This window comes from Chelonoidis abingdonii, chromosome 1 (genome assembly GCF_003597395.2).
Source record: "Chelonoidis abingdonii isolate Lonesome George chromosome 1, CheloAbing_2.0, whole genome shotgun sequence".
NCBI classification, from domain to species: Eukaryota; Metazoa; Chordata; order Testudines; family Testudinidae; genus Chelonoidis; species Chelonoidis abingdonii.
Window position 1 is genome coordinate 71,371,670 of NC_133769.1, and position 22,259 is coordinate 71,393,928.

At 42.0% G+C, this 22,259-nt stretch overlaps 2 protein-coding genes across 2 annotated transcripts; both read left to right on the plus strand.

The window, feature by feature from the left end:
• Nucleotides 1-336: 336 nt before the first annotated feature.
• Nucleotides 337-21,934, plus strand: RAB21 (RAB21, member RAS oncogene family). Its single transcript, XM_032805244.2, has 7 exons — nucleotides 337-723; nucleotides 13,975-14,034; nucleotides 14,522-14,629; nucleotides 16,062-16,125; nucleotides 17,869-17,923; nucleotides 19,013-19,101; nucleotides 20,418-21,934. Exons 1-7 carry the CDS (start codon nucleotides 574-576, stop codon nucleotides 20,555-20,557), a joined length of 666 nt encoding a protein of 221 aa, XP_032661135.1. The 5' UTR covers nucleotides 337-573; the 3' UTR covers nucleotides 20,558-21,934.
• On the plus strand, nucleotides 12,928-13,356 carry LOC116839366 (histone H4-like). Its single transcript, XM_032805245.2, has one exon. The coding sequence runs from the start codon at nucleotides 12,946-12,948 to the stop codon at nucleotides 13,255-13,257; it is 312 nt and encodes a 103-aa protein (XP_032661136.1). The 5' UTR covers nucleotides 12,928-12,945; the 3' UTR covers nucleotides 13,258-13,356.
• Nucleotides 21,935-22,259: the final 325 nt, after the last annotated feature.

Sequence of the window (22,259 nt, forward strand, 5' to 3'; positions counted from 1 at the left end):
GTCACCCCGACCCCTCCGGACAACGCTTCCCAGCCTGAGCTCCCTGCTACAGGGGAAGGAGCCAGCCCGCCCCGGCCCAGCTGCTGCCCGCTTCTACCGACACGAGGCCGGGCCCCGGCCGGCGCTGACTATCGCCCCAGGGTCGCGGACACAATAGTCTGAGGAGATCACGGACACGGAGGGTCAGACTCCTCCCCTCCCCCTCCGGAATCTCATCTAGCCCCGCCCCTTGGGAAGCTCGCTAGGCCCCGCCCTCCCCCTCACTCCTGGGACTATGGGCGGGGCCTAGGCACCCGCAGCTTCTGCCCCTCCCGTTGGCCGCCAACATGTCGCGTGACCGAGGGGAGCGTGACGTAGGAGGAAGAAGACGCCATTAGAGGGAGCGGGGCCAGCGCCGTGACAAGTGCCCTGGTTCCGTCCCCGGGCTCTCCGCGCGGCTGCCTCCTTCGGTCCCCGCATCCCCAGGCTCTCCACGCGGCGGCTCCCGGCCGGGCTCGGTATCCGGCTGTGCCCTGCGGCCGCTGCGTCGCTGATGTGAAGCCGCGGCCCGGCGAGCGGGCGGGTTCGCTGCGGATGGCGGCGGCGGGTTCCGGCGCGGGGGGAGGCGGCCGGAGTTTCTCCTTCAAGGTGGTGCTCCTCGGGGAGGGCTGCGTGGGGAAAACCTCCCTGGTGCTGCGCTACTGCGAGAACAAGTTCAACGACAAGCACATCACCACCCTGCAGGTGCGGGGGGACGGGCCCCGAGGCCGGGCGGGGGGCGGTGCCGGGGGCCGAGGTGTGTGTCTCTCTATGGATATAGGGAGGACAGTCTGGCTGTTGAGCTGTCTATTCCCAGCATACTAATTATATGCCGCCCCTTTGGTGTCAGTCCACATCTGTGTCTCTGGTCTCGTCTCAGGGCTGAGTCCTGTTCAGATGGCTCTGTCACTTTCTGATACTGTCGTTGCTGCTGTTGTGAGGTCCAGCCTGGTACCATCATCTCTTCCTTGGGTGAAGACTGGCATGCGTGTGTTAATTATTTCTCCCTCTTCCTGCCTTCTTGATTGTTGGTTTTAAGGGGCCAGGCTTGTTCCTTGTTGGCTGCTTCCTGGTTTAAGGGAGTTCTGTAGTTCTGTTTATACCCCAAATGGCCGGGGTTTGGCTTTAAATACTTATCTATCGTCTCTGATTTCCATGACGTGTTCAAGCTCTTAGCTTTCTGCATGTGGGCCTTTGCAGGCCTGGTATGGGGAGACATGATCTGAAAGTGTTAATTCCTGCTCACTAACCAGGCAACATTAGTGGCCTGATGACTAAGTGTTATGTGCAAATTCCAGCTTTAGTTACTGTGGTTAATGTTCTAAGTGGTGAAAGTTAAGCTGCTAAGTATTGAGGAAAGCCAATATCTTCAAAGAAATTGTGAGTGCCTTCTTATTTTGCCTTTAGGTTTTTGAAAAACTCACTGTAAACAAACATCAAGAATTTTGAGTACAACTTCTAGTAAATATGTGCTAAATTCTCCAAACTTTCTAATTTAGCCTTCTTGCAATATGAGGACTAAGCCAGTTTTGGGTAACATCCTAATTATTGAAAGAGCCACTCCATGTAACTGTTCATGACAGCTAAAATGTTTGAGAATAAATCCTGTCTAAATTATTGGCCCCAGATTTGCAACACCAAAATCCTGTAAATCACTGTAAATTTATTTGACCTGTATTGAAGTGCATGTACAAGCTTATATATCACGTATAAACTCTTAGGACCAGTGATTCTCAGACTCTTTGGGTGTGTCTACACAGCAACTAGACTTGGGCTCACAGGGCTTGGGCTGCAGGGTTGGTTGGTGTTGTGAGACATCTAGGCTCTGGCTGGAGCCTGAGTTCTAGTACCCTCCAACTTCACAAGGTCTTACAGCCTGTGCTGGAGCGCAAGCCTGGAAGTCTACACAGTAATGAAACAACCCTGCAAGCCCTGAGTTGGTTGACCTACGCTAGCTGCGAGTGTCTAGTTGCTGTGCAGACATACCCTAAGAGTCTGGAACTGCTTTTTAATTTCTTGTGTCCCACTGCTCTGTGAACCACAGTTCAAGATATGCTATTTTGGAGTGAGAACAAACTATTTAGGGATGACAACATAGAGTGGAACTGCAAGCAAGTTGTGCATTGTGTTTCAAGAAAAACTTAAATTTCTTTCTCAATCAAGTCTGAAGAAAATTTACACCTCTAAATCATAGATTATTAAGGTTGGAAGGGACCTCAGGAGATCATCTAGTCCAACCCCCTGCTCAAAGCAGGACCAATTTCCCAAATGGCCCCCTCAAGGATTGAATTCACAACCCTAGGTTTAGCAGGTCAATGCTCAAACCACTCAGCTATCCCCTCCCCCAAATATTGAGGTGTGTATGATATTACTGTAGTGGAGACCAGAATGGTAACTGTAAAGTATTTAGGTTTTTCCTTCCTTATCATAAGGGCTTGAAGTATTTTAAACCCTTCATAACCATGAAAATAGTCTGATCTTCTTCTATATATATAAATAAAATTTTTTTTTCCTGGAGCACTTCCTGAGAGTCTGAGGTGTGAGCTTGCTCACCTTAATTGAAGGTGCATGGCTTGGGGTTGATTCTTTAATGAACGTTTCTTCCCAAGTTTTTCCGCTCTAGAGAGGTGTTAATGAAGAATTTAAACTGTGACTAAATACTCCTTTACTTGCTGACAGCAGATGTCTGCAATGGAGTCAGTTGTAGTAGAACCATGGTAGCACCACTTCAGATGTAATAAGGACAAAGTGTATGACACTACTTTAGAACTAGCCTAATCCACACCAGGACCGCTGGGGGGCAGGGGGCGCAAGTGGGGCAGTTTGCCCCAGGTTCCGCAGAGGCCCCATGAGTCCTGGCCTGGTGGCTGTCCAGGTCTTCGGTGGCACCGAAATGCTGCCAAAGACCTGGACTGCCGCCAGATGGGTGCGAGTGCCGCAGCTACCTTGCTTTGCCCCAGGGCAACCCTGATCCAGACCTGTGTCCTAGAAAATCTGTGCCTCCCCCCCGCCCCCCCAATCTCCCTGAAATGTAGTTATACCGATCTAATCCCTGGTGTGGACAGTTCTGTCAATGGGAGGACTTCTCTTGTCTGCATAGCTATGAACACTTGGGGAAGTGGATTATCTGTGCCAGTGGGAGAAGCTTTCTCTGCAGCATTGGTAGGGTCTCCCCAAGCACTGCAGCTGCCCCGTGGTAGCACTGCAAGTGTAAACAAGCCCTGTGCCTCTGGTTTTACATTATCGGAACTTAGTTATCTACTAAAGGCTGTGACATTAAGACTATTAATAGCCTTGTCATCTGATGTATCTCGGTTTCAGCCAAGCATGTTAGTGTAATCTGTAGTTGGAAATTGAAATTCAGGCACTTCTTGAGGTTAAAGTGAATTGAATCAATACTCTGTGAATATTGGGGGAAAACAGAGTGAGGGAAGCTACAGGTCCACCACAATTCAATTTTAAAAATAAAACCAAAAGAATGAATTTTTCCTCTGTGGATTTATTGCTTTTAAAGGAAACTTTTTTTACCTCCTGTAAACAAGCTTTTGGAGTAGGGACTTATGGGGGAGAATGCACTTCCTTTTCACATGAAAAGGGATGGCACTCTATCCTTAGTCCTTGTATATAGAAAAATATCTTTATAGGGCTGTACCATCACTAGGCTTAGCTGACTCACTTATGGGTTTTGATATCATCATCTCTTAAACGGATACTTTGTGCCACTTAAGACTAAATTAAGAATTGTCTCTGTCTCTTCTCTTCCCCCCCTGACTCCCCCAGTGGGTTCCAGGACTAGCTGCTCCAAGAAGTAGTCATTAATGGTGTCTAGAAATTGTATCCCTGCATCCGCTGCTGAGGGGTCAGGTCCAGAAATGTACCTCTTATCTTCAGTCAATCCTACTACATATCCTCTCTGCAGTGAGGTTCTTCTCTCTTTCCAACATACTGACCCCTAAGTTCTAAAAACATCAACTGACCTTGCAGCTTAGTGTTGAAACTTACTGTGTGAACAGTTCACATTTCAAAACTACTACTTATTATAGTTGCTTTCCTGTATCCTATTTTAAAGTATTTTACTACCATATATGGTCAGCATGTGGATTAAACTAAGGGGTCGCACACTTCCTGGTTTCTGAAGACTAAACTTGTTGCATATACCAGGGGTTCCTTATGTCCCTCCACTTTCCCCCCAGAAACTCCCTATGTGCCACCCTTGCATCCTCTAGTTCAGGGATGCTCTGCAACACCCTCCATTTTCCTCCTGCCAGGGATTCTGTGCCTCCATTCTGTCTCCTCCCATTCCGGCATTTTCTATTTTCCCACATGGCAGGGGCTCTGTTCCTGTTTCCATGTCTCCCTCCACAGACTAGCATCCCTCAGCTTCTCCTGTGCTCCCATCCCTGTACTGCATGCCTACATGTACCCAGTCCTGCTTCCCCCACTATTATAGGAATGACTGAGTAGGTTGCACGGGGGAAAGTGGTGTAAATGTGAAAAAGCGTAGTCATAGTAAAAGTTTGATTCATAGAATTTTTTATCTTAATTTCTAGGGATACAAATTCCATGTTTGTTCCTTCTACTACATGATTATTCAATCTCACAATCACCATCCAGGTCAGTACAGGCTCAGGGAGATGAGGGAAGCTACAGAATACCCAGTAATTTGGGATTTTAGTAACATAGTTGGGGACATGCCACCTGAGGACAGGATGCAGAGAGAATTTCTTGACACCATTAATAACTGCTTATTGGAGCAGCTATGCCTGAAATCCACAAGGAGACACAATTCTTGATTTTTAGTCCTAAATGCTGCATGGGATTGGATTGAAGAGATTATTATAGCTGAATCACTCAGTAATAGTGACTATAATGTAACTTAAACTTAATGTCCTGGGGGCAGGGGAGAATATCAAAGAAATTCTACTGTGATGGGCTTAACTTCAAAAAGGGAACTGCACAAAGGAGGAGGCTCCTTAAATGGAAATTAAAAGGAACAGTCACAAGAAGGAAATACTTTGAGTCTTTTTTTAAAAGTATATGTATACACCAAAATTAAAAATAGGAAGGGTACCAAAAATCACCACTGTGGCTAAACAGAGTAGAAGATTCCGTTTTTAAAGGATGCCTTTTTGTCTCTAACTGCAAGTCCCATCTTACTGAGGAAAATAGAAAGGAACAAACGCTGGCAAGTCAAATATAAAACATAATTAGGCAGGCAAAATAATTTAAAGTGCAGCTAGCAAAAAGTAGATCAGAAGCTGGAAGCCTGCCAATGTATTTAACTTGCTGGATAATCAAGGTGTACTCAAAGTCAAGGTTGTTGTGGAGAAGCTAAATGAATTATTTGTGTTTGTCTTCACTGCAGAGGATGTGAGGGAGATTCCCACATGAGCCATTATTTTTAGGTAACAAATCTGATGAACTGTATTTGTTCCAAAATCTCTTCTATTAACAAATTAGTAAACTAAACAATTGTAAATCCCCAGGACCAGATGGTATTCACGCAAGAGTTTTTGAAGGAACTCAAATATATTGCACAAATACTTACCAGCTATGGTGGGTATTGTATTGCTTAAATCAGCCTCTGTACCAGATAGGTTTCATATTAGTTAACATCAGTACAGTAGCTCCTCACTTAACTACAATGTTATGTTCCTGAAAAATGCAACTTCAAGCTAATCCAATTTCCCCATAAGAATTAATGTAAATGAGGGGATTAGGTTCCAGGGAAAGTGATGATTGTGAAACTTGGTTGAGGTGGAGGAGTCAGGTTGGGATATGTCTCCTACTACTAAATGATCTAGCAATTGGCTGAGCTCCCAAGGGTTAACTCTCACTCTACAATACAGCAGGAATGGGGGGAGATATGCGCATTTCCCCTTAAGTATACACCCTTTTTAATTAAATCAGCTTGCTGAGACTGCAGCTGCTGCAAGCTCCCTCCATCCTGAGCGCTGGTGTGTCCCCCTGATCTGTGGAAGATGGGGGGGGGGGTGGTAAGCAGGGTGCAGGAGCAGGGAAGAGGGGGACACTGACATTAGCCCCCCTTCTTCCTTCCCTCTCCCCTCCCGCACAGCAAACAGGAGTCTCGGGGAGCAGCTCCACAGCAGAGGGCAGGAGCAGCACATGGCAGTGAGCTGAGGGACAGCTGTTGTACAGGGAGCAGGGGTTGGCGGGGAGGAGGGGGGGTGCTGCTGATCCACCCTGGTTCCAAGCTCCCACCAGCTAGCTGCAATAGGCTGCTCTTCCTGCAAGCAGTAGACAAAGCAGACAGCTCCCAAACAAGTTGGAAGGGAACATATTACACAACTTTAACTGAGCGTGTTCCCTATTTGATCAGCAATGTAACAACAAAATGTTAACTGGGATGACTTTAAGTGAGGAGTTACTGTACCAGGCAAACTGGGTTGCAACTATAATTTAAAAAAACAGAATTATCAGACACATAGACGAGCACAACATGTTGAGGATGAGTCAATCTGGTGAAGCATGATTTTCCTTCACAGAAGCCAATCTATTAGAATTCTTTGAGTGGGGGTCAACAAACATGTGGACAAGTGATTCCAGTGGATATGGTGTATTTGGATCCTCAAAGCCTTTGACAATGTCCCTCACCAAAAGCTCTAAAGCAAAGTAAGGAGTCATGGGATAAGAGGGAAGGTGCTCTCATGGATCAGTAACTGATTAATGGATAGGAATAAATGGCCAGGTGTTTTTTACAGTGGAGAGAGGTAAATAGAAGGGTCCCCCAAGGATCTGTAATAGGACCAGTGCTGTTGAACATTTTCATAAATGATCTGGAAAAGGGGGTAAACAGTGAGGTAGCAAAATTGGCAGACGATACAAAATTATTCAAGATAAGTATGAAGCAGACAGTTACAAAGGGATCTCACAACTGGGTGGAAGACAAAATAGCGACATAATTCAGTGTTAAATGAAAATAATTAATGCACATTGGAAAACAGTATCAGCTATACATAAAAATGATCTAAATTGGCTGTTACCACTCAAGAAGTCTTGGAGTCTTTGTGGATAGTTCTCTGAAAACATCTGCTCAGTGTGCAGTAGCAGTCAAAGTTAACAGTGGTTCCTAGGATTAGGGAAGAGGTAGATAAGACAGAAAATATCATGTCTGTACGTAAATCCATGGTATGTCCACACCTTGATACTGTGCAGTTCTTTTTGACCCCTCTAAAAATACTGATAAATAAAATCAAATCTGTTGGAATTGGAAAAGATACAGAAAAGGGGAACACAAATGATTAGTAGTATAGAACAACTTCCATATGAGGAGAGATTTAAAAAGACTCGGATTCTTCATCTGAGGAAAGAGGCGACAGAGGATATGATGGAAACCTAAAAAATCCTGAATGGTGTGGAGAAGGTGAATAAGGAAGTTGTTGTTTACAGCTTAACATTACACACAAACCAAGGGGCACACAATGAAATTAATAGGCAGCTGGCTTAAAACATAAGGAAGTACTTGACCCAGCACAGTCAACCTGTGGAACTCATTGTGAAGGTCAAAAGTATAACTGGGCTCAAAAAAATTTAGATAAATTCATGAAGGATAGCCATTGATGTGCCTATTAGCCAAGATGGTCTGAGAGGCAGCCTCACAGTCTGGGTGTCTCTAAACCTCTGACTGCTAGAAGCTGAGAGTGGACAACACATTAGAATCCTCAGTAAATTGCCCTGTTCTGTTCACTCTCTCAGAAGCATACGGCACTGGTCACTGTCAGACAGGATACTAAGTTAGCTGGACCATTGTTCTGATCATATTTGTCTGGCAGGGAAGGCTATATCTATACTGCAGAGCCTCTGCCAATATAGGAACAACACCTCCCTGATATTATTTGTGCCAATAGAAACATTCATGTTGGCATAGCTTCATCTGCACCAGATGTCTTATTGGCACAGTTATGTTGGTTTGAGGTGTGGGTTTTTTCAGACCTCTGACATAGGTATGCTGATATAAAATTTAAGTGTAGATGAGTCCTTCGTTTTCAGTGTGTCAGTATGTTAAATGTTGTTGGAAGGATAAGCAAGATGAGATAGGGATATTAATGGGTGCTGTAAAAACAGTTTGTTTTTAAAGACAATTGGAGAAGTGCTTGAAGCTGCGACTGCATGAAATAGATGGCAGGGCTCCATGTGTCTTATTTTTTTCCCACTCTTCGTTTTCTGATCTCTTTTCCGTTCCCACCCCCCCCCAGTAGAGTTCTGGTAACTGATGCCTAGAACATTCTCTGAAACATTATGAATTTTGAATGGTGCATCAGATCAGTTACCACATTAGACAAGGCCTCAAGCTCAGCTGGTTATGACTTGACAGTGAAACTGGCAGTGACTTTAAGAATGTATTCTCATTTATCCTGAAACATATCAAGCAATGAAATGGTGTGGTTTAAATTGTTTATGCAGATTTCTTTGTAAAAAATGTTTGTAGTCTAATTTAATTCAGTAAGGACTCAGTTCTGCATTATGGCTCCAGTCAGCAAGGTACCTAAGCATATGGGTAGTTCCCTCTGAAGTTAATGATGAGCCAGGAAGCATTGTTGCTTTCTTTAAAAGTTACCCTTTGCCATGGGATAAGAGGGGAGAAAGACCATGCAATGTGGCTCTTGCTAAACTCTCTTGAAAAGTTAGAGCTATTCTAGCATGCAGGAGGGTGGTGAGGCATTAGCCTGTCCAGAAATGCCTTCAATGGGGCCAGCTAGCCCTGTTTGCAGAACTGGCTCCCTCCTTAGCATTGGAAGATGAGCTGTGCCCACTCTTTATGGATGGAGACAGGCTTCTTAAATTTTCCTTACCTAGTGCTTCCCAGACAAGGAATAAATCTAGTTCAGCCTTGATAAATTCATCAGTATGAACTAATCACTAAACTAACATTGCAATACTCTTCCTGTAGCTAAAATCCTCAGACCTGTTTGATCTGCTACATTACATGTATCCCGCTCATCCCATCTCAGAGTCCCATAGTCCTTCAGTGCTACTTCATACACAGATTCACTCACTGCAGTGTAGTCTTTCTGTACTAGCAGAATTTAGCAAGATTTTTTGTTTTAAACTGTGAAAGGAATTTTTTTATTGGAAACCACAGGGAGAACTCTGATGGGCAAAACGTCCATTCTAGGTGAAACTTCCCCAGGACTCTGGCATTAGGATGCTGCTAGTACATGGGTATATGCTAATTCAGGCCCGCACAACTTGTAAAGCAGCAAGGGCCATATTACTCCAAAGAAAATAGCTGAGGGCCAATCCTCCCCCCCCAGCGCTACCCAGCCTCCCCAGCACTGCCTGCTCTGCAGAAGCAACCTCTCAAAGTGCCACCACCCCACAGAAACAAACCCTGCTTCCCCAGCACCATCCTGCCGAAACACTCCCTTCCACCCCATCCAGCCCCTCCTCTCATTCCTGATGACCCCCCCCCAGTGGGACCCTTGCCCCCATTCAACACCCCTGTTCCCTGCCCTCTGACCATCCTGACCCCTATCCACCCCCCTGCCCCCTTACCGTGTTCCCTGGAGGTGGCTGGCGGCACTACAGCTGCACCACTTGGCTGGAGCCAGGCCATACCACTGCCCCGCAGTGCCTAGAGCACTGGGTCAGGCCAAGTTCACAGTCCCCCACCTTCCTGCAAATCAGCTGTTCACACAGGAAGCCTGGGAGGGCTGAGAAGCAGGCAGTGGCTTCAGGCTTAGGCCCAGGGAGGTGGAGGCAGAGCAGAGGTGAGCTGGAGCAGGGAGCAGTTTCCCTGTGCGCCCCCCTCACAGGTTACCTGCTGTGGCACAGGCAGCCCTCCTCTCATCCCTCTGCTCCATCTTCATCTCTCTGGGCCTGAGTGCAAAGCTGCCACATTGCTTCTCAGGCTTCCTGCACGAACAGCTGACTCACTGGAAGCAGAGGGGAGGGGGAGAAGTAGGGCAGAGCATTCGGGGAGGAGGCAGAGTGGAGGTGAGCTGGGGCAGCTGCTGGCTTCCCTGCCACTGCCCACCTGCTCACCTCCTCAGCCTCCCTCCCTCACCTGCTGCTTGCCTACTCAGCCAACCGCCACACAGTGAACCCACACAGGCTGCTTGTTGTGCAGGCCTGTACTAATTAGTCATGTCAGCCATATTTGATTTCATGTTGGCTCTTAAATAGTTTAATAATGCATGTCTGTTGCTAAAGTGGTAAGCACTGAAAATCACTGAAGTGGTGGAAGTTGCTAATCTGCCGCCTTGAGCTGAAGTGATAAACAATTGTCTGAAATAGCTTCTCTTTTTCTGGTCTTCAGGAATTTATTTCTCAAATCTAAACTACAGTAAATGCAAAGAGGCATAGCACATAGAGTCTAGATGAAGAAGGGCTAATGCAGCTTTAAGTAAACTTTGCACCCTCCTGATTCTGGGTTCCTCTCAGGGCTAGAGCAGCCCTGATGTAATTTAAGTAGACTTGGGGGGTGGGGGGGGCTTGTCTAAGTTATGACCACGTCCCTAGATTACCACATAGGTTGCAGCACTATCTGGAATTTCCAGTGTTGCACACAGTGACACCCTGCACCCAACATGCCCCTGGCATTCCCCCTGCATCAGGGCTTGAGAGAATCCTCTCCTAACTGGATCTGGGGATTTTAGAGCCTCTTTTATGCTGCTTAGACTCTTATCCAGCATAAAGGGGCTGGAGCAGGGATGAGGCTCTTGCTCTTTAAGGGAATAATATTTAACACTTCAGTGTGCCCATAGATGGAAGACCATTTCTTAACAAGGGAGATTAATGAGTTAAGCATAACTGAACTTAATGTAAATTGTAGGTTGAAGCGTTCACTGGAGATCAAAGGCTCTTAATGCATAAAGGACTGAAAAGTCAAAGATATCACAAGACTCAATATAACAGTAGTAGTTGCAGTTTATTTCAGAGATGCTTGAGATTATTTGGCAATAACTTCTGCTCATCTGATGTTTTGGAAACCACACCCAAAGAATTGCCATAGAAATAAAAAGTTGAAAGGGATGACTGGAAATTAACTGATGACTTTCAGATTTAAACTAGCCTTAGTCCACTAAAGTTTTATATTCAGTAAAGCTACAAAAGGACTGAAATGAATAAGGATCTATTCAAGTTACATTGCAGAATTCTCATAACTGCCACTCTTAATGTTAAATGAAACAGAAGTGAAGCGACTTCTTGCAACTGGAAACCTAACAGGTTACAGTTGAGCTTTTTTCTTGAGAATCCAAGACTAAAATGCACTGGTGTGTACATTCTAAGAATATACCCTTACACTGAATATACTAGCATATTTATAGTCACAAACGCTAGAAATCCTAAGTGACTAGGGGACATTGCTTGAGAAATTTACTTAAACACTGTTAACCCAATAATGAAGCCTACCAACCAAGGGAGTTACGTCTGCTGCCTAACTCCTTATGCTACATGGGTAAAGCAGCTGTGCATTGCATCGTAACTCTAGCATATTGTCTAATACATCATAAAAATATAACTTGAAGCCTGCTTTCACTTAGCTTCAGACTGGGGGAAAATCTTCTAATTACTTGTTACTGAGTAGCTAAGACTTTACATTTGATCAAAAATTGGGACAGGCATATTTTCTTTGGTTTAGTCATAAGTAAATTATATGAAATATTTGCTCCTGTGACTGTTAACATTGCTGCTTGTCTTTTTTTTTTTTTTTTTGGAATGTTTCAGGCTTTAACTTTAGCTTAGTTTTTGTCCCTAGCTTTAATGCAAACTTTAAATGCCATTTCTACCAGTCTGAGATACAACTAGAACCACGACTAATAAATTACTTCAAATTCAAAAGAATCTGAAGAATGTCAATCTGGTCTGAAATCTAAATGTTGGGTACCTTTATCTCCTCATAGTAGCTAAAGTGATCTGGTAGATTCACAATATGTATGGTTTCCAGATTTTTACTTGGCTGCAGTCTGGAGTTGTAGTATTTTAACTATGTGAATTGGTTGCTGTAGTATGAATCTGGATTCTGTAGCTTTTCTATGAAAGAAGCTGCCACTGATGGGAGTTTCCTGTTTTCTTGCCCACAAACGTCTTTCTTCAAAGAGAAGGACCAGTCTGTTTTATGTGGAGAAAGTTGCAACATAGTATTTCTTTTTGCCAAACCTCAAAAACCGGTTCTCAAGCTGGGGGTCAGGACCCTTCAGGGGCTCATGAGGTTATTATGTGGGGGGTTGCAAGCTATCAGCCTCCACCCCAAACTCTGCTTTGCCTCCAGCACTTATAACGGTGTTAAATTAAACACTTTTTTTATATTTATATGCGCACAGTCAACCTGTGGAACTGCTTGCCTAAGGAGTTTGTGAAGGCTAGGACTATAACAGGAATTTATCTAGTTCTCTTTAAAACATGGTGGTTAAGTCCATTAATGGCTATTAGCTAGGATGGGTAAGGAATGGTGTCCCTACCCTCTGTTAGTGTGTGGAGGTGGATGGCAAGAAAGAGATCACTCGATCATTGCCTGTTAGGTTCACTCCTTCTGGGGCACCTGTCATTGGCCACTGCTGGCAGACAGGATGCTGGGCTGGATGGACCCAGTATAGCAGTTCTTATGTAAGGCAGGGAGTCGTACTCAGGCATGCTATGTGAAAGGGGTCACCAGAACAAAAGTTTGAGAACCACTGATCAAAAAGTTCCCCTCAAAGGAAGATTTCAGTCACTATGGTAGTTAAGGCCACTGTGCCACAAAACTTGTCATGCCTTGAGCTCTTAACTCTTTAAGTTGACCTACATCTGTCCCAGGCTCAGTTACCCAGGTATGTTCCAAATGGGAGGTGGTATATTGTGTGGGGGGGAGGGGGCAGGGAAGAGTCCTGTGGAACCTTTATAGACTGACAGACATATTCGAGCATAAGCTTTCATGAGTGAGTATTCACTTCATCGGTCAGTTGTGTGTGATTTGAGTTCGGCATGTCTGGTTGCGGTAAGGGTGGTAAAGGTTTGGGGAAGGGGGGTGCCAAGCGCCATCGTAAAGTGCTTTGGGATAACATCCAAGATATTACCAAGCTGGCGATTCGTCGCTTGGCTCGACGCGGGGGAGTAAAGCGTATTTCGGGTTTGATCTATGAAGAGACCCGGGGAGTGCTGAAGGTGTTCTTGGAGAATGTGATCCGCGATGCTGTCACTTACACAGAACATGCCAAGCGAAAGACTGTAACGGCTATGGATGTGGTTTATGCCCTGAAGCGCCAGGGTCATACTCTCTATGGTTTTGGTGGCTAAACGGCTCATTAAAGTCAACAGGATCAGACTGCTAGGATTCAGACCAAGGGGAACAGACTACTCTGAAGCAGGGATGCTCTCATGGAGGATCAGAAGTGGACATGGATGCCAAAGGATAATAGCTAGCTAATAGTCACACTAATTAGGGCTGATTAGTGTGTTTTGATTTAACTTGTTTAATGTTCAAATCTTTGTCCATTGTTTATGGGTTAAGACCTAACTATTTGTTCTCATTAAACTAGATTTTATCATTAAAATCTTACATAATTGGCTTAGGATGCTAGATCATTTGTAACAAATTCAGGAATTTTGCATTATATCTTACCTGCCTTCACTCCAAACTGAATAAATGTCAGTTACTACTTAAATGCTGCCCAATGGTGAGGCAATATTGAGACGTTATAAAATTCTTCTAGACTTGCCTGGAGATACTCTGAAAGGTAAGCTGAAAGTGTGGTTTCTTGGAGCTAGGCTAATTCCCAGCCTTGGACAATATTATGTGTCTTGGTCTATCACCTCCACACACCTTCTGATGGTTACCTTAGCTTGATTAATGGTGGTCTGAACAGATTTTTTGCTTCAGGATTTTTTTCCTTTTTAAAACCCAGGAGTACAAAAGTAATTCAAATATAACCAACTCTTTGGATTAGTCATAAATGTAAAACTTAACTGACTCTTGTCTCAACTGTTTCATACATATTTTAATGTCTGTTCTAGGCATCTTTTCTAACAAAGAAGCTAAACATTGGAGGAAAAAGAGTAAACCTTGCAATATGGGTATGTTTTATATCTGCCTCTTATCTGTTCACTCTCCTTTTTTATAAACTTCAGTTTTTCACTTTTAAAATGGAATTCAAGTCTGCTTAAAATACTAAGCACAAATAAAAAGAATACACATTTTGAGATTCTGGCTGGATTCTTGCCAAGAACTAAGTTTACTTATTTCTAGTAAAAGCAGCAGAGAATCCTGTGGCACCTTATAGACTAACAGACGTTTTGGAGCGTGAGCTTTCGTGGGTGAATACCCACTTCGTCAGACGCCTGCATCTGACGAAGTGGGTATTCACCCACGAAAGCTCACGCTCCAAAACGTCTGTTAGTCTATAAGGTGCCACAGGATTCTCTGCTGCTTTTACAGATCCAGACTAACACGGCTACCCCTCTGATACTTATTTCTAGTGTTACTCTTGTTCAATAGTTAGATTTCCTTGACTGTTAGAGTTTTGCCTTAATGAACACTAACACACATGTCTACCACATGCAGGATACAGCAGGTCAAGAAAGATTCCATGCACTGGGTCCAATTTACTACAGAGATTCTAATGGAGCTATTTTAGTATATGACATAACAGATGAAGACTCTTTTCAAAAGGTACTGTGACAAATTCATCCATCTCCTCAAAGTAAATAGGTTTAAAGCTTCCCTACAGTATGAGTGTGCAACTTGAAAGTTTCTATTTCATCAGTAACTAAATGTACTTTCTAATCTAGATAATTACTGCCTTATTAACTTAGTTTCAAAAACTGCAGTACAGTCAATTTTTATAACTTTTCAATTTGAAAGATCTAAATTTGTTTTTCTTTCTAATAGAAAATCTTCCAACTTTACCAAAATGGAACAGTTTAAGCAACTTTTTTTCTTCCTCCTTCCCCCTTTGCTCCTGGTAAAACAGTCAAGATTAATGCTGTTATGACACTGTCATTAGAGTTTAACTGCTTATTTTCTGAAGTAATTAGGTCAGAACTACTCTACTATATATTTACAAGAACAGTGCTTAATATGGTAGTGATGGAACAATAACATTAGGTACTGTACGTGCCTATTGCGTAGATCTCAATTATTTGAAATGTAACATGCCTTGCTTGTGGAACGCACTACTTTACCATAATTTCCAAGTTACTACACTAAAGAAAATGTTTCCAAGAACAATGTGCCCCTTGATTACTAATATCTTGTAACAGTAAGTAGAGGTAAGGTTTTGGAGCCTCTATGTCTATATAGAACTGCTTATATATTCCAGAGTTCAGTCCATAAATCTAAATGACCTACTTATTAGAATATTACTTGGTAAGATTCTGAAGGATTTTCATCAAGTTCTTTTCCATCATGTACTCTATCTAAAGAGAAACATGTGGCTTGTTTTTGTTTGGTTTTATTAGCATGTAAAAGTTTGGGGTTTTTGTATGTTTTCACTTTTGTATCATGGGATCTAATTTTTATTTGACTTTCTTGCAGTTAACTTCCTCCCTTCCTTCACCATAATAAAATAGAAATTCATAAGCATATACGCTCCATTTTAGTCTGTGTGGACAAAGTATTTTCCATTGGTCCATCTCCAACCATACATGCAAAAGTAGTAATCTTTTCTGGTTCTGTTCCTCCCAAAACAGTCCTCCATTATGTTTAAATTGGATTGTAAAATACTCAGAGCAGGCCCCAGTTCTTCTGATAGAACACTATGCATAGTGTTCTATCACTGATCCATCTGTGTAGCAGTCAATACAGAATTCAGATTTGACCTAAAAGACAACCTCATGTGCATTTACATCCCATATGTGATACACAGCTTGCTCTTTGGGACTGAGATAACAGATGCTGGATTACCTTTAGTACAACTCAGAGGTACATAACTTCTCTGGATTCCAGATCACCTGCTCTGACTTCATCCTTTTTAGTTTATAAAGACACTTGCATAGATATCATCTGTCTTAGTCTTAAAGCTATATATTTGGATCCATGACCTTAAAGTGGTGATACATGTATTTCATTTTAAGAAGCACCTAACTCTCATATTTGTATGCAGGTAAAAAACTGGGTCAAGGAATTAAGAAAAATGTTGGGAAACGAAATCTGTTTATGTATAGTTGGTAAGGCTATTTTATTTTTTTAAAACAGTCTGTTTTGAGTGGATGAGACTTGTTTGACTTATTGTAAATGTGTAACTTAAACATTGCCATGATTACTTGATTTTGTGATAATGGAACATAGTCTTACAGTACAGATCAGCTTCCTACCAAATGTGAACTCAACAGATACTATATATTGATACTTAAACTCTTAAGTATATGCAAGATTTGGTGTGGAAAGAGAAACTAACTTTAGCTTCCTCAGTATGTATTAAATGGACTTGGGTGTCACACTGAGCATTGGTGCATAACATTTAGGCACCTAAAAGATTACAGGAACAACACTGCAATTCATAACCTTGAGTTAGGTGCCTAGGTTCCCTATACAACGAATGAGGAGATGGGTGCCTTAGAAAGGAATCCACAAAGCTAGCTCACTAGGTGAGGAGCCACTTCAGCATCTCCCATTGGCTAGCTTAAGAGAGGAGGTTGTTCTAGGCATTGCTCCTCTGTTGGAGATAGCAACCTAAGTTGGGGCCATTGGGAAGTACTTTCCTCTACTTAATGATCGGTAAACCTGAACCTGTCTCTTGGAGTCATGTGGCTTAAGTACGTCAGGTATTTCTTGGGGGAATGAGTTAGGTGCCTGTCTAACCCACAAAGTGTCTGGAGGTGGTGGGGCTGCCTGTCTTAACTTTTTGCCTAGTGGTTAGAGCACTTGCCTAACATGTAGGAGACCCAGGTTAAATTCCCTCCCTCTGCCAGAGGGAGAGAAGATTTGAACAGGGATCTCCCACTTCTGCGTGCTCTAACCACTAAGCTATGGGATTTTCAGATGTGGGGCTCCCCCATCTCTCCTGTTGGAGTGTTCCATTGTGAATAAATGAAAGGTGAGAATGGGGATGAATCTGTAGCCTGGTGGTTAGGATGTTTGCTTGTCTGAGAGGTGGGAGTCCCAGGGTTTAGTTCCCACGCTCCAGTTGCTTTCATTACTTATCCACAGTGGAACATCTTTAACAGACTCCATCCTTGTCTCCCAGTGACTGCTCTCACATGAGTGGCTCACAGCTCACTCTCTCTCTCCTGAGAGGTGGGAGACCCCTCCCCCCCTTCCCTGTTAGTATCTTATTGTCACTAAGCAAAGCTGTGTGTCTCACCTCTCAGGTAAGTGCTATAACTTCTGGCCTGAAAGTCATAAGGTGAGCACCCCCTCCTCTGGTGGTCACACTTTGAATGGATTGTGATCCAGCAGGCAGCTCTGAGCATGTATCCTGGATCAGGCTCTGCATATGAGATGGGCAGGTAAATGTTCTTCCTCAGTTCACGGACACTCTCTCTGGAGCTCAGGCTGGAGATGAGTATCTGGACACATGGAGGAAGGCTAGTGTGTGTGACCAAAGGCAGGAAAATACACTAGAAAAACTGTTTTTTACCCTGAAAACTTAAGTACTTAAACTTATTTGGTGCCTACAGAGTTTAGCAGGAGTTTTGTGTTTAACAGTGGAGCCTAAAATTGGGACTTAAGGGTGCCAGTGTACCTTTTTGGATCCCATCCTAAGTATCTGGGTGAAAGGGGAAAATCTTTAAACACTGCTAACCCTTAACATGTAAAACCTTTTAAGGAACGCCAGCTTGATGTTAGATTATGTTTGAAGGTGGTCTTTGGAAAGTGATAGGAAGAAAGATCCATACTTTCTGGACTTTTTTTCTTTAGTCTGCTCTGCACACACTGCAAAGATCTGAAGACTAGTGTCTCTCTGACAGGTAACAAAATAGACTTGGAAAAAGAGAGGCATGTTTCAGTTCAAGAAGCAGAAACGTAAGTTTTTTTTTTTTTTTTTTTTTTTTTCCTCTCCTTGTTAAACTTTGACTGTAACTTCAAATTAGTTAAATCAATTCTGCTGTAACTAGTGCCTTGATCACACTACTAAAAAAGCAGTCGTGCTTTTAGTGAACAGTTGTACTAATTACTATAGCTTTTGTTTTATCAGCCAGAATTACTGCTATAGCTAACATTCCATCCATGTTGTACTCCACATATGTATTCAAGGATTTACAAAGCTTCAGAATTATACAGAACACTCTCTTAAATTGCAGTATATTCTGTAGTAAACTTAGCTTCTGAAGCATTTTTAAAATAGTAGATGCTCCCTTTATTGCTTTCAGTGATACTTCTGAATCTACAGTATTCATAGAATCATAGGATTGGAAGGGACTTTGAGAGGTCATCTAGTTCAATCCCCTGCATGCATGGCAGGACTAAGTATTATCTCGACTATTCCTGACCAAGTGTTTGTATAATCTGCTTTTAGAATCTCCATCGTGAGGTTATAAAAAAAAAAAAAATCTCCTAGGTAATTTATTCCAGTGCTTAACTACCATCCTGACGACAAGATTTTTCTCATGTCTAATCTAAACCACCCTTCCTGCAACTTAAGTCCACTGCTTCTTATCCTGTCCTCGAAGGTTAAGGATAAGGAGAACAATTTTTTTTCTCCCTCGTAACAACCTTTTAATATAATTGAAAGAACATAAGAATGGCCATACCAAGTCAGACCAAAGATCCCTCTAGCCCGGTGTCCTGTCTTCCATCAATGGCCGACATCAGGTACCTCGGGGAAATGATCAGGATAGGTAATCAAGTCCCCTGTCATCATTCCAAGCTTCTGTTATCTGTTTGCTAAAAGGTGGGCTTGGGTTGATTGCACACAGTATACAGGAGTGGGATCAAATTGAAATAGCAAAGTTTTTTTTAAATGTGGTAAATATACAAATCAAAGTATGGAGGATATTTGTCTTACAGAGAATATTATACACTTCAAAGTATGAAGGCTTGAAAGGATTTTTGACTTAACATTCCATGTGGTCTCATAAGTAAAAGCTTTCTCTGTATTTGCACTATATACAGATATGCAGAATCAGTGGGAGCAAAACACTATCATACTTCAGCCAAACAAAACAAAGGAATTGAAGAACTCTTCCTTGACCTCTGTAAAAGTAGGTATTGCATTTGCTGTGGTGAGCTTACATTGGTACAAGTTGATGGAAAAAGCTCTCATCAGAATAAAGTCCTTTTTAGATGGGTTTCGCAGATATCTAATCTACTGTAGTTTAATTTAGTAATTGATCAGTCTTACAAATGATCGATTATGTGAGCTATCTTTTGATGCCAAACTTTCTGTAGTTAAATGTCTTCAGTCTTTGAGCCAACATTCAAGCTGCTGCAGGTTTGAAAAGACTAAGATTTGGTGCCAAGATAAATCAGGCACACTGCATACACTTGATATGCACATCATTGAATGATTAATACATTATCTTGTGTACTGTACCTGTTGTAATTTTGAGATCTTCAACTGTGAACTCAATCCTCAATTAGTTAATAAAACAGGGGCTCTAGTGTCCAAAGTAAAAATGAAAACCAAGTTTAAGGCTTGTTCAGGCTATTTGGAATATAGTGTTTCAAAGTGTATTTGTTCAAAATTTCATTCTTGTACTGCTGCACTCTGTCCAAGGTCTCCCCTTCACCCTATCTGAGCACTGGCTGGTTGAAAACAGGAAAAAGTACACAAACACACTTTCCTCTTCCATTTTCCCTATGACTATTTTCTCCTTCTGCTGTTTCTGCCTTCTAATCCTCCATTCCCCAGAAACTTGGCTTCTTGATTTGAAGTTCTCTCTATTCATTTGCTATCCAGAGTCAACTTGGAGTTTATTGCACAGATCTTAAACCACATTCCAAATGGTCTGGATTGGAATATAGGTGCCTTACTCCCTGCACCTATGAGTTCTTTGAACACCTGTGTCTCAAACCTTCAAAGGAGACAAATTAGGAAGGAAACAGATCTAGCATCATTCAGCTGTCTGCTGTTGCTTTCCTTTATTTGTAGAATTTTCAGCGGTAACCTTTGTTCCTATGTACTAGTCCTAGTGCAGTAGTTAATATGGTTGAGAGAAGTCATTTATTTAGGCCCAAATAGCCTTACTAACTCAACTGCCAAGCACCCAAATGGTCCTATTGAAGTCCAATTAGAGCTGCTGGGTGTTCTAAATTTCTAGGATCTAAATAGGGATTAGGACTTGAAATGTAGCAACCTGTTTTTAAAATGTTGGTCTGTCGTATCAGCTATGGATCACTTTTATTTAAAGTGGATTTTTTTTGGTATGTTGAAAAATTTCAGTTTGCTTATATTGCTAAATGTAATCATGTTAACAGCGCTGTGTGCATGGAGATTAAATAGCTTGTTGAATTCAGAGCCTCAAAATACTTAAAATTGTAATGGAATGTCATTCTGATTTGAGTTCTTATTTTCCAGGAATGATAGAAACTGCTCAAGTGGATGAAAGAGCAAGAGGCAATGGTTCCAGCCAGTCAGGAACTGGAAGGCGGGGTGTTCAGATTATTGATGATGAACCACAAGCACAGAGCGGTGGAGGGTGCTGTTCTTCTGGATAACTGTATAAAACTGTGGATTATTGCCCCTCAACATGAAGACTGCCATATTTCAAGTCATGCATTCTTTACCAGTGGAGTAATAGAATTAACAGTATTGAAAAATCAATCACTTATAACACTGCAGAGACCTCAAGTGCTAAACTAGTGGAGTCTGAGACCAGAGAATTGGCATTTTCTACAGTGGTTAACAAAGCAATTACCAATGGCCTTTTTACATATTTTTCTTTAATGAGGAATAATATGCATGTAGAAAAGACCTACTTAAAGGCTTCATTTATATTCTTTTAAATCAGATCATTATTTAATAACTTATATACATTGTTGGAATAGTATACATTTTTGCAGCTGTTTGTGTCTTGTGGTAGATTCAACTGTATCACTTCTAAACTGCAAACTTTTTTTTTAAATTAGCAGATAACTGAACTACTATTTTTGCAGGGCTTACAAGTCCATAACTGTCAACTACTTTGATATACTATATATTCATTCTGTATGCCAAGCTGGTAAAATACATTGTAAATTACATATTAAATTTCATCTGCTTTTACAAGTGCAGGTGCAGAAATACATACATCATCCTAGTCAGTGATTGTCAAGTGAATAACAATGGGTGAAAAGATGCAGGTTTTTCATTTGTACTTTGTCAAACTGCTTGTTTCTTCACCTGCTCTTCCTGCAGACTCCTAACAGGTGGCTTTTTGGTGTATTCAGTTACACAGAGCTCTTAAAGTCTCTTCCTGGCAAGTAGCAATATGCTACAGAGCACCTCTAGCAACAGGGCAAGAGTGCTTCCTTAAACTCCAGTTAACCCAGAGGGACTTGAATCTCAGATGAATAGTGGAGCACACTGCCATCTCAAGTCTGCAATTGCTTCATCCTCTCCTAGTCTCCAAGGAAGCTTAATCTTAAATAAATTTAGCCCTTGTCCATCTGGTAGCCACTTAACAATGTTTGTGAAAAGTTGTATTAGTATCCTTGCCTCCAAGACAGCATTTTAAACTTTAATGAGCATTAGTTTTTCATACTACAAAGCTTGAGTGAACAAGTAAATGAAATTTAACTTTCTTGAATTACTTTTGAGTTTGAGTGGTTTGACTATAAATGTAAGATGTAAAAACTTACAAGATGCAGTGTAACTATAGGAACACTAGAAAGGACTAAATTATATTCATGCTTTGCTGCTTTTGTAAAGCTTAGTGAAGCCTACTTTAAGGTTTTGGGCAGACTTTATTTTTGAAAACATTAAAATCTGTTTAAAATCTGCAGCAGGAACACACATGGTGGCAATTAAAACTTAAACTGTTGTGCTCTGACTTTTTTTTTTTTACACAGTTTGTCACGTTTGGAAAAACAGTAAAAGTGTCTGACAAAATAGAATATTCTTTGGCTTTCCTTTTTCTGAAGGGCAGAATCAGGCTTACTTAAGCAATTGCAAATATACTGAAAGCTGTGGGAATATCTATTATACAGTATATGTGGGGGCAAATCCATTTGTACTACAACAAGAATGTGCTGAATATCCTCAGTGTATTCCTTTTTTTCCCCCTGCCCCAAAATGATAGAATTTTAGTTTAAGTACTTCATGGTAAAAAAAAAAAAAGCAGGAACCTACATTTCTACAATCCAATCTTGGCAACCTTGGGCTTAAACCTGACAGACACATCCACTTAAGTAACTTTTCAAACATTGTGTAAATGGCTTA

Excerpts from the sequence above, each read along its gene's own strand:
- RAB21 (XM_032805244.2), top strand. The coding sequence starts at position 574 with ATGGCGGCGGCGGGTTCCGGCGCGGGGGGAGGCGGCCGGAGTTTCTCC. Across the intron at positions 14,035-14,521 it reads GAGTAAACCTTGCAATATGG|GATACAGCAGGTCAAGAAAG; the intron begins GTATGTTTTATA and ends TACCACATGCAG. Across the intron at positions 14,630-16,061 it reads ATGAAGACTCTTTTCAAAAG|GTAAAAAACTGGGTCAAGGA; the intron begins GTACTGTGACAA and ends ATTTGTATGCAG.
- LOC116839366 (XM_032805245.2), top strand. The coding sequence starts at position 12,946 with ATGTCTGGTTGCGGTAAGGGTGGTAAAGGTTTGGGGAAGGGGGGTGCC.